We start from the raw sequence: 12,500 nt of genomic DNA on the forward strand, positions 1-12,500 counted from the left end.
TTGATACCTACCAGGTTCCGAGTGGGAGAGGTTCTGCTCTTATCAGTCTCACAGAAATAGTGATTTCATGCAAATATTGTATTTAGCTTGAGTTTGCATTATAATAGAAAATAATGAAATGTTGTTTTTCAATGCAGTTATCTTTTTCAAGTTTAGTAAGCAACGTTACTTGAACTTGGCCACAAGTGGCACATGAAGGCGTTTTTAGTTCAGCTGTAACCGGATCCCTGCTGAGGTGTGAGCTCAGTGCTGTGTGTTTGTGCAGGTGGCGGCCCAGGTGGGCCACGCTGCTGTGGGTCTGTACCAGGCTCTACAGGAGAAGAACAGCTGGAGGGAGATGGCCTGGAAGTGGGACCACAGTGGGTAAGGCCTGCACCGTGTGTTGGTAGAGAACATGTCACTTGTAATTTAAACAACCACTGGTGGTTTGCACTGTATTCGTGAAAATTGACGATATGCAAATCTGTTAGATTTTAACTTTCAGTGGCCATACATTTAACAATAAATAATCAAAACAAAGCATTTTAGGGGCGACCGTGGCTCACTGGGTTAAGAGGGTTGTCTGGTAACCGCAAGGTCAACGGTTTGATCCTTGACTGGGACGTGTCGAAGTGCACTGAACCACTCCCCGGTAGGGTTGGGTATCGTTTGGGTTTTTTCCGATACCGGTGCTAAAACGGTACCTGAACCGATACTTTTTTCTTCAAATTGAACAATATATTAACTGTTTTAAAGTATACTATAAATATAAATAAATACAAAACACTTGGCTTCAAACTACAGCTTCAAACTTTTTAACTTCAAACTATGAACAATATATTAACTGTTAACAGTTTACAACATACTTTAATAACACACTACAGTACACTATGTACACACACTACAGCTTCGAACTTCAGCAATTCTTTTGCAGAAATATGAGAATATTTGCATTCTCTGGCAAAATACGACACTTCTCCTGACTTATTTTATTTTATTTAACCAGTTGGTGGCGCTAATGCGCCAATTCATCGTTTGCCAACCGCCACTACACCTAGAAGAAGAAGGTTTTGCGTGCCAGATGGTGTGCTTGTTATGAACGGCAACGCTAAGTACCCGGATGTCGATGGAGGAAGTCAGTAGCCTGCCAGCAGTATGACAGATCTCGGTCTCTGTTTTGTTTCATAAATCATGGCCGAAGCTGCGTCAGAATGATGGAGGGGTTTGTTTCTAAGCGCGCACAGCTCGTCCGGTTGTAATAATACTATGAGTAAGGAGCGGAGGACCGATGCTATCGTTAGCATCGGTCCTAGGACGAGCTAGCCTAGAGCTAACGAGTAGTGTAAAAAAAAAAAAAAGAAGTATTTAAATCGGCTCAGGCACCGAAAGAAAGCACCGAAATCTGCGTTGCATTTCGGTCCGGTAGATACCGGTCGTAAACTGGTACCATACCGGCACCGGTTTTCGGTACCCAACCCTACTCCCCGGGCGCCTGTCATTGGCAGCCCACCCATCCCTATATACAGGGATGGGTCAAATGCAGAGGCAAATTTCCCCCTTAAAGGGATCAATATAGTATAATAAATAAATAAATAATTCAAAAAAATATGAGTTTGAAATACATAATACAATCACATTCATGCTACACAAGAAAAACAAAACGTCCAATCAGGAGGAGTTTAAACAGCAGCTACAGAAACGCTGTTGACTTCTCTGGTAGATAATATGGCCGGCATCTTCACATTAAAAGTTGACCACCAAAGACTGGCGGTTAACAGACGGTTGACAAAGCTTCACCGATGTAATCAAAGAGTCCGCCCCCCCCCCCCCCCCTCATCTCACCGCTGTCGTGCACTCTGTCACCGTGGAACACACCGATCCAGTTCCACCATCTGTGTGTGTGTTCTAGGTTCTGTAGAATTGCTCAGTTCAGTCAAATGTTTCATCTTTTGTCAGAATTTATAATATAGTTGAATAATTAATTCTAAATAAATGCATTGTGTTGATACAGAGCCAAGAAGGTGGTCGTCCAGGGCACCAATGTGGCTCATCTACTGGAGCTGCAGGCCCTGGCCATGAGCCTCAGCCTGCCCACCTACTTGGTGCAGGATGCAGGGATGACCCAGGTGAGGGAAACGAGACATTTTAGAGTTGTCTTGTGTGTAAATGTCTGTGGGTATCTCCAATATATTGTCAAATTACTGATATATCTGGTTAAAAAGCGGTTGTGTCAGTGTTGGGACATGAAGACAATCTCAACCCTTCTTGTGTTGAGCAGGTGGAGGCCGGGTCCCGCACTGTGCTGGCCATCATGGGCGAGGAGGAGATGGTGAACAACGTCACTGGGAGTCTGAAGCTGCTCTGAGGGGCTCAACCCCACTGGGGGGGGAAGGCATTGCTCTGCAGTGCCACCGTGCATCCAGCAGAGGGCAGTGTTTCCCAGCGGCAGGCAGAGTCTTGGCATGCAAGCTTGTAACAACCTTTAAAAAAGAAAAAAAAAAGACCTAAAGAACAAGGGAAAACGAGACATGTCCCAACACCAGAAAACACACCCTCAGCCATTTGTTTCCCTTTCATTCTTTGTCTGAGCCGCTTAGTCTGCCGTTAAGAGCAGGAGGGGAGACCAGTGGTTCACAGGGGAACGGGGCGGAGGCAGCGGATTTATTTTTTCTCGTGACCTTTTTCAATCAGGCCACCTACTTAGAGGAGAGTCTTAAGATTAGAATCCTAATCAAGCTTCAAACACATCTGGTCTGTGGTCCAGTTTCAGATATGGCAAAGTAAAATCATGTATTTTTGGTGGCTGACCAATATTGTAATCATGCTTATTCAAGGGGCAGTGTACTGTAGAATAATGCATCGTGTCATTATAATTAGCATAGCAGATGTAGTATATACCCATTTGATTCACTACGCCTGAGTGAAGAGTAACTTATTCACTCATAATGCGTGAACACTCATTTTTAACGTTTAAATGATTTTGTGTCATAACTATTCGCCCAAAGATCCCTCTCCTATAGAATCAATGACATTACTCATTATTGATGAATGGCTATATTTTGAATACATTATGCCTGTTGAGGCCATATAATGTATAATCTGTGTTGTGCCATCCTAAACAGTATGCACAGTTACTGGACTTTGTTATATTGTTTTTCTTTGTGTAAAAAGAAGAACATCCTCCAGTTCTTTGACTTATTGGTAGAGTTTGACAGTGGGCAAGAAGTTGTGTGGATCCAAAATGTCATGTAGTAAAGCTGTGTGCGGGCCCAACTTTATGCACTCTGACTGCCTGTGGTGGATAGTTTACACTTTTGAAGTTGGTCAATTTACAGCTCGACAGATACTTGTGTGTATAGCAATTCTTCTGGACCTGGTGAATAGTGGTGCGCGCTAAGAATCTTAATACACACAGAAGGATGTGTGAGCTGTTGTGTGTCTATGTTCTCACTAACAAATAAGTCTTAGCTTATTGTCAAAGATTTTATTTGTAACAAAAATCTTTAGAAAAAAAAAAAAAGACTGGCAGTGGCATGCACGCAATATGAAATGTACATTTGAACAGTCGGAATCCCAAAGTTATGTCAATTTTAGTAACATGTCCACACTTTGATACCTCCTATGTTATACAGTCATTTATGTGAGTGCTTCAGACTATGGAGACAATTAAAAATGCCTCCAGATTAAATAACGAGCATCTTGAATCGTGTTTTTACCCCACCCACCCCACACACACACACACACACACACACACACAATGCACATGAGAGATTTGCTGGCAGTGGACGCATTGTGGGGGATGGGTTGAACGCAGCCATATTGCAGTGCGTGGTTATAGCACTGGCCATATGACATCGTTTTTTCACCGCAATAACAATGGCAGTATTGTGAATTATGGCCGCTTCCTGCCATGGGAGTCCGGCGGAGGGACGTGTAAACTGTCCTTCACGTATCACTCTCATGACGGTCCGTGGGAAGTAATTTAACGGAAAACAACCTGAGAAGTTGCCACAAAAACGGACGTGTAAGTGACATAAGTACCGTCAAACATGAAGTCAATGCACTTATATGTGACCCTTTCGGCTGCTATGGGGCGTAACGTCAGCAGTTATATAATTACTCAACCATTAAAAGAAATGCATTCTGCCTCGATAGTGTCGACGCGTATTTCAAATCCATGGAAAACGGTATCTGGTTGGACTGATTCAATGTTACAGTGTATCGTTACATTTATCCGTGCTACCATTTTAACGATCTGTCATCACGTCCATCTCATTTCAAGGGACAGCCGACATTGTACGGACAATAGGAGTCGTTATACTACAGCCGTATCACCGAGTTCACCTTAAATGTATCCATACGCAAATGCAGCCGTCAGTATGTTTCCTAGTAATTACTTATGAAGCTCGGAGTCTTCATCAATTGTTTTCTGGAAGCCGCACATCTGCAACAATTGCATTACACTGCTGTCTAATTCCGTGGCTTGTAAGACCTGTGCAACAAATGACGTTGGTATTTATCACCGCAGCCAATCACAGTCGCCCCCCACAAGTCTCATGACAGGACAAGAAGCCAATGGCGTCACTGCGACGATATGTTTACAGACATAAGTCAAAATTATACACTTGTATATTTTGAAAAATGTTTGTAAATCCAGTGTGCGGTAGCTAAACTAGTGACTTTAAAATATTTAACAGGAAATGAGGGCTGCGTGTCAATTCTCTTCATCTAACTTAATCACAGCAAAGGCTGCTCTCGGTTTTTTTCGCCCGTTCTTTAAATACAACTTCCAGTCATAGTTTTTATTGAGTAGCTGCTGATTCGAGGTACTTTCGTTGTGTCGGTCACATTTTCAGTGTCTGCAAAGTGTGGGAATAGAAGTAGGAGGGACCAGAAATAAGTAGATGCCCAGGAGCCCTGGTCAATTTCCCTGTCCAACAGTTTCCAACCCCTCACCAGATGCTAGCAGAGCGACACCTCATACTCCATTTATCTGACCCAGCGGGCTAACCCTGCCTCTGGTGTCCCTGGAACTGGGCCCCAGAGACCCCATGTAGCTAACGCTTGCGCCTATCTATGAGAGCTCCTTCGACGTTAAATAGATGAATATAACGCTCAAATAAAAAACATTAATCCCACTAACTAATTCAAATGAATTCCATGGCATTCGAATTTAATAACGAGCATTTCCCGGAACCTTTGAAGGTACAGATCCTTTGTTGGGTGTCAAATTGTCCCCCGAATCCAGCCACTCTCTTGCTCTGCTCCTTGTACGCCAACAGCACACGCATATTATAATGGGCTGAAACTTCGCACCCCTCCTCTAAGCAGTGCCCGCCCCGTCTGACGTAGTTGACGGAGAAAAGAAATCGATGCTGTAATTTAGCTCAGACTTGCAGCTATCACGCGTGTGTAATATGACTGACACATTGCTGACGAATCATTGGCGAGAGGCGGGACGCAGCAAGGGCCGCCCAAGGAGAGAGCCCCTGCACTGTCGCCAGGAAAACCCCGTGGCGTGGTTGTGTGTCAGTTTCGCTGGGACCCGCGGTCGATGCCGGTGAGGAGGGGGATGGGCGCCTCTGCGAATGTAAGGACCCGAGACAGAATCAGAGCCCTGTATCACATACAGCAGCATATACCCCATTATAAATAGCGATAGTATATATAATACACTAAAATACATGGATTTATCCACCGGGGATCTATAATAGACACTCAATGGATGCAGTGCACCTGAACAGGACAGGGAATTTAACTTTCCGTCTATGCGTGGGAGACACTGAGAAGTTTGTTTCCTACCCCTGGAGAGGGAGCTACTTTTAAGGGCAAAGGATACAGGAGACTCCGAGGCCGACCTACAGGCCTACTGGTCTGTTTGGATTTGATGTTGGGATACTCTAAGGACCCACTATACATGCGTTTGCCTTGCTTGTTCAAGTTTGGAATGCCTCTTTAGGTGAGTACTTTTAATTCGTGTTCATTGTTAATATCACCCTCTATAGATGGAGGCAGTAACTCAAATGTTAACATAAGTAATGTTATTACAGACACGTAGTGCTCCATGTTTTCAGTCAACCAAACATAGCTATGAAGCTAACGTTAACCAACTTGGCTTACTACTTAGCGTCCACTTAAATTTATCAGAACAAGTTGGTTGATCATTCCACTTTAAGTGACTTGCTTGGCTAAAAGGCTCTATGTTGATGGTCTGCCTTGCAGGGCTGCTCTTAGCTGTGTCTGGACTGATCTTCCATGACTTTTTGATCAGCTCCTCGTGTTGTTTTTTTGGTAGCTAGCTTGTAAGTCTGGGAATTCATCACATTACTAGTTTATAAAAGCGAACATTACAACATTATTTCAAGCAACGGTGTCCCAAAAGCTCTCAACACCATTATGCACGTTTCCAAGAGTTTCCGATCGTGTAACGTTTAGTCCATTAAGGGTGCCCTCAGTTCAGTTTTTATCTCTGTTTTCATACCAGGAATGATCCAGTAATACATGGCTATGGCTTTAAAGTTAAATGCACTACCAATTAGATATATTGTGTTTTGCCCACAGCCTACTAAGCTACAAATTGGCGTCGTATTGAAGTAACGTTTAATAAATCCACCTTGGGTTTGTTAAGCAAGTTTCTATAATGTGTTTCCGCAGAGGCTTGATATTCCCTACCGTTACAAAGTCAAAACAACACCACCAGCACATTATAGGGACTACATTCGTGTTTGTTGCATAGTTATTAGGTTGAATTTGATAGACTAACGTTGGACCTGCATACCAGCTCTTGGGCAAGGAAGTTCAGACTCGGACCGCGTAAGGTAAAATGCAAACTTGTTTTGTTTGAACCAAAACATGTATTTGGCTCTGCTCTTTTGACAGCAATGTGTTGAGTGTTATTCTGGGACCACAAAACTGTCGAATTTTGTAAGAGTTATCCATGACACAACTTGCAATTTGATAATTATTTGCGACTCCTGTTAGCCAAGTAACCAGCTGCTGTGTTGGTGAACGTTAGCAGACGAGCCATAGGCAACAAATGCTATACTAGCCTTTAAGCTAACTTTCTGGATGTTTTCCAGTTGATTGTGTCTTTATTATGAACCAGTGCGTTGGCACACAATCGGTGGACCTTCAACGTTACCTCTGTATGTGACGACGTATTTATAAGCTATTGCAGTAGGTTTCTGGACTAATGCGTTTAGTTTTATGAAAAATATGGTTTGTATCATGGTGGTGTTTGGCTACATCATGTTAATGCATTTGTCGTCCTGCAATGCATTCCTAACTTCGCTCTGGCGTGTGACTCAAGCTGAAAGCTAGGTTGTGTTTTCTCTATTTGTGCTTGTGGTTTTTCCCTGTTTCCCTGTGTGTGTGTGTGTGTGTGTGTGTGTGTGTGTGTGTGTGTGTGTGTGTGTGTGTGTGTGTGTGTGTGTGTGTGTGTGTGTGTGTGTGTGTGTGTGTGTGTGTGTGTGTGTGTGTGTGTGTGTGTGTGTGTGTGTGTACGCACAAATCAGAAAAGCAGATCTGTTTGGTAGTGACTTGCTCTTCTTCACCTCCCCCACCTACCAACCCCTAGCCTCGGTGGCGGTTAAGAGAAATGAGTGGTATTTTAGAGGGGGGGCTCTTGTTTCCTTTTTTAGCCTCCATTTTTTATCTCAACGTGTGAGTAAGGGCGAGTAGCATTGTTAAGTCGGAATGCAGCAGTCACAAGTTTCGACCAAGTTAGAGACCTTGCAGCTGCTATGTTTAGAAAGACTAATCGGGTGTTTTCTTCATTATGAGAGAAAGCTACATTATTTCAAGAATCAAGACCTGGTCTCCAGATTAAACTATGCCATGTCATTTTCACGGTGTAGTTGATAATCATTTCCAGGTTAAATGAAACAAACATAATTGCGAGCTAGCGACAAGTGATACGCCTAAGAGAATCCAATGAGCCTTGCCCTGCGTATGTTTTTGTGAGATTATTATTTTTTTCAGGACCCCGCGGTTTCCGAGCACTAATGGCTGCCCTAACTGTCGCCTGAGTAGCTGTGCTCCACTCAGCTGCACCACGGAGCCTCACACTGTGCTGCGCCCCCGAGTCCGGAGCAGTGCACACGGCGAGCACAGAGAGAAAGGCGTTATTTGGCTCTAACGCGGTTATGTCAATTAATGTGTCACCGGATGTGTGACGACCTCTCCGCAGGGATATTTGTGTCTGACCTGTCGTAACTTCAGCTGGTCGTACTTTAAACGCATCACTCTTTATACTTGGCAAACATCTTTGATTGAATGTTTTGATATTACAAAATTTGGTGTCATGGTAAATCGGTCACAGTCATATTTAGGTGCTTGGTTGCTCACTAAAAGCACTGCACAAACTAACACAAACCAGTACATTCCAACCAAACATGATATTTTAAAAATCCACTTAATAAGTTGATTTGAGATGGAAAATAATGTGTTTGTGGCTTCAAGTCAGTGTGTTTTTCCGATCTGGCGTCGACTTTGCTCCATGAGTACAAAGATTACACCTGTGCCCTGCTGGGGCCGTTCAGCCAGCACCAAGTATTTGGATTGATCCTCTTGATGCCTGTTGGAAGCCAGATTGCAGCGCACTGAGCCTTGTTTTGATTGGTTGCGACTGACATTCTCTGAATATGTTTCACATCTTATAATAGACTGTGTGGGCTGCAGCTAGCAAACCTGGCCTCTCAGAACCCATCGGAAAGACAATCCCCTCCAGCATTTCCCCTGACCCTGGCGTGCCTTTTTAATTCGCCCCCTACCCTGGGAAAGCTAAGAATGAATTGCTCGGCTACATGTTGTTGCTCTACCTCGGACTGACCCGGCATGTTTTTTTTTTTTTTTCCTGGCCTCTCAAGCAGCTTCCGATTATGTGAGATACATGTGTTAGGACTTAGGAGTGTTTAGTTACAACAATTGGTGAAAGAGCAGCACTGTGCGAGTGGATCAGTCTGCAGGACTGACCCAGTACTGGCCTCTGAAATGTTGGAGATCTGAGGAATGTGCAGACATGCAACGTTGACCTGGCCCAGTTTTTTTTCTTGTTTACTGAGGAAATAAAGTCTCATTCACGTTCATACAGTGGTTACAATCCAAGAAATGTAATTGTTGGGTGACGTGCCCTTGAAAACACATTTAGAATATGTGAGCGCTGCGTTCTGATGTGTGGATCTTACTGCGTACAAAATTTAAACCCTGGTTTGTGTGCGCGCGTACTAGTAAAAGACTGAGTGAATCAGGATGTTGGCCCATTTCCAAAAGAAGACAGGATTCTGTCTCGATGCAGACGGTTGGAGAAGAGGGAGCAGGGGGTGTTGCTGTCAGGAATAGGAATGGGGGGGCTGTTCTTTTAGCTTACCATTTGCATGCTGATGCCGCTCTATCATTACATGGAGTGCAGGTGTAGCTATTGATATGTTAATGAGGTTTGCGTGTGTCACCAAGTCAACCAAGCCAGTGTTGTTAATCTATGGAAGCAGAAATATCAAATACAATACAAACGGTGAGAAGCACTTGTTTGCATTTTGTCTCTACAATGTTGTTCGACTACATTGCATTTTATTAGCAACTGAAGCTCGTCTTGTTTCCTTAAGTTAAGCCCTGAGTCTTGTAAAAAAAATATTGAAACATTTATTCACATCTATCTATATATATATATATATATATATATATATATATATATATATATATATATATATAGATATATATACATATAATTTTATTTATTTATTTTTATTTTTATTTTTTTGCATATGAAAAGTAATGCTTTTTAGATGTATATCCTGTCCATGTTTTCCCCCGATTCCTTCTGTTGTGTGAGAGTCAGCCCATGAGATGCTTCCTGCCTTTGCTTTTTAATTTCGGGGACAGATGCAGCACTGGTCCATCCAGCTTCCCCTCTCTCTGCGTCTCCCCCTCTGCAGCTGCCCGTGTGTTGTGTGTGGCTCGCTGTCTTGCACAACGGGGTTAAAAACAAGTCGCTCCGACGCCTGCCTCACCGGCGCATTCCTATTGGTGCAGGAGCTCTGGACCTACTCCAATGGAGTGGTCTCACCGACGTCACGATCTCCTTAGTTACGAGGTCGGTCGGCCATGTTGGAGTACATACAGAACCTACATGGCGGCGCGTAAGCAAGGAAGTGCGGGGAAAATACCATACTTTGAATCACTGGATAGTGCATCAAAGGTTCGCTACCTGGCCAAATTGAAGGTTATTGGTAACTTGGATCCCTATACGATGAGTGCAGATGGTTTCAGTGCCGATCCTACTTATCTTCCATCGGTAAACTACGCCAACATCTACGCGTATCTCGTGAACACCCCCAGTCCTTACACAAAATACGAGCTGGAGTGCTACAAAGGGCTCGACGCTTATAATCAGTTTGTCAGTGGATGGGTCCGAGACGTCAAAGCAACGGTCGTCGAGAATTCTCATCTCGTCATTGGGAGGGTAAATATATACAGATCTGGTCAGATATTTAGCAATATTCAATGTTTACTCCGCGCAAACAGACACGTGTGTTTGTTTACATTGTACATGCACGTCATTGTGTGCGTGTGTGTAGGAATTCACTTTCAACTAACTCCTAACTTCATCCCCCCCCACACATATATATATATACATACATATATATATGATCTGACGTTAAACTCATATCAAGCAATGCTGAGGCTGCATCTCTGTGTTTCGCCTGTTGTACACGCTCGACACGTCTCTGGTACCGACTGCTGTCACGGGCCGATGAAGCTTCGGTAACCTTCTCATGTAAAAGTTTAATTTATATTTCCTTTATTAAATACTGTTAACAAACGAATTAGTAAATAAAATCACTGACCACTTATAAAGTGATCCGCACATACTCTAGTGTACGCCAAATTATATTCCTTTATATCTCGAGAGATGCGTGACAGCCATTTCTCGCGACGTCGCTTGGATAGCTCCTTCGTGTCATTTCCTTGATGTTTAATGACCGCTGGCAAACCAAAGAATGATTTCTTGTCTCTATCAGCTCTGCTGCCACAACCAAAGACAGCACAAAAGTTCACCACCGATAGGTTATGCGACTCAGCCGTGCATGCCAGTGGCTTTGTGTGTACTCCAACATGGCCGACAGCTAAACTGTGACGTCACACGAGACCACTCCATGGGGCACAGCATTTCCTTCTGTGTTGGGGGAGCGGTGTTGCAGAGGGCTGTGCTGGTTAATTCTGTTTCGTGCCGAGAAGCAATGCTTCTTGGGAGAATAATGGAGGAGGCTCGGGGAGGAGAAAAAAAAAAGGCCGAAAGGGGGGGTGAGGCAGGCAATCTACGTAATCATCTCTCTCTCGTGCGCTCTCTCTCTCTCTCTCTCTCGCTCTCGCTCGCTCGCTCGCTTGTTTTATTGCACCCTTATGTTTTGTCCTTCATTTCCTTTTCTTTCTCTCACTGTCACGCTGCCTTTCTTGTGATACTTGGCCGATCGTGTAGCAGGAAAAAAAAAAAAAGCTCACCAATATTCCGAGTTGTCCGTCCACCTTTAGAACTGCGGGCAGACATTTTAGGCTTCACCACATTAACCCTCCTCTCTCTTTCCCTTCCCACCCTTTCCTCTGGTCCCACTTGTTTCTTTCTTTCATGTAGCCTAACCAAGGAGTGCAAATAATGATTCAAATACTTTGTGTGAGGTGAAACCTAGGTTGCAAAATCTACAAGCACATTTCCAAGTGTGTTTGCTCAGAGGGTGTTGCAGAGAGAGGGAGAGAATAAGGAGCAGGGCAGAAGAAAAACAACCAGGAAGAGCATTTGCACCAAAGTCAAGCCACTCGACACCAACCCGACACGGCGGGTGCCAGTTTTTTTCCAGTTCACAAGGGCCTTGTTCTGTCACCTTGAACAAATGGTTCCTGTCGGGCAGAGTGAGGTGGGAGGATTCACACACGCAAACACACTTCTCCTCAAGACGTTGAGGATGTAGGTTTGCTGGATTCATATCGAATGTGAAAGAGTGAGTGGGACAATTAAAGTCCTTCAGCAGTTCAAAATGGCTGCAGTGATTTGACTCCGTGTGATACCTCGCAATCTTGCGTCGTGCTGCAATTGTTGTTGGTTTTTCAAGGTAGAGCCAGGGCATGCTCTCGTGTTGCTCTGGATAAGACTAAAGTCGTCCAAAAGAGGAAATGGAAATGTCATGCAAATGTCTTTGTCATGCAGTGAGATCATGTGTGAGAAACAGAGGGTGTCTCTGGTTTATGTTATGCCAAAACATGAGCTCATCTAACATCAAGATGGCTGTTTTGGCCTTTGTGCCCTATGCGATAACGCTACTTAGAAAACATCCCTCCCCACATTTGGGAGTAGACATGGCTTACCCCCAATCTCTTAAATATTAGAGATGTTCCAATTCAATGTTTTCCTTCCCGACCGATACGTAGCAATCCCATACCAGTGCGTAAAATTACAAAAAAAGGGTCCAAATTCATTACATTAGTCATTTAACAGACGCTTTTATCCAAAGCGACTTACAATTCAGATT

General features: G+C 43.8%; 2 protein-coding genes across 4 annotated transcripts in view; both read left to right on the forward strand.

Moving 5' to 3' along the window:
• Nucleotides 1-3,650, forward strand: part of LOC306775498 (putative peptidyl-tRNA hydrolase 2) — an 8,707-nt gene extending 5,057 nt beyond the window's left edge. Inside the window, exons 5-7 of the mRNA XM_079265942.1 lie at nucleotides 266-363; nucleotides 1,991-2,105; nucleotides 2,258-3,650. Coding sequence (XP_079122068.1) covers nucleotides 266-363; nucleotides 1,991-2,105; nucleotides 2,258-2,344 — 300 coding nt within the window. The 3' untranslated portion in view covers nucleotides 2,345-3,650. The remainder of the gene's footprint in view (nucleotides 1-265; nucleotides 364-1,990; nucleotides 2,106-2,257) is intronic.
• Nucleotides 3,651-5,552: 1,902 nt separating this feature from the next.
• setd5 (SET domain containing 5) overlaps nucleotides 5,553-12,500 on the forward strand; it is a 48,018-nt gene continuing 41,070 nt past the window's right edge. For all 3 annotated transcript variants that reach the window (XM_079266480.1, XM_079266481.1, XM_079266482.1), the window contains exon 1: nucleotides 5,553-5,938. The gene's annotated coding sequence lies outside the window, so the exon portion shown is untranslated. The remainder of the gene's footprint in view (nucleotides 5,939-12,500) is intronic.

The sequence above is a fragment of the Melanostigma gelatinosum genome (assembly GCF_949748355.1).
Source record: "Melanostigma gelatinosum genome assembly, chromosome: 3".
Taxonomy (NCBI): Eukaryota; Metazoa; Chordata; class Actinopteri; order Perciformes; family Zoarcidae; genus Melanostigma; species Melanostigma gelatinosum.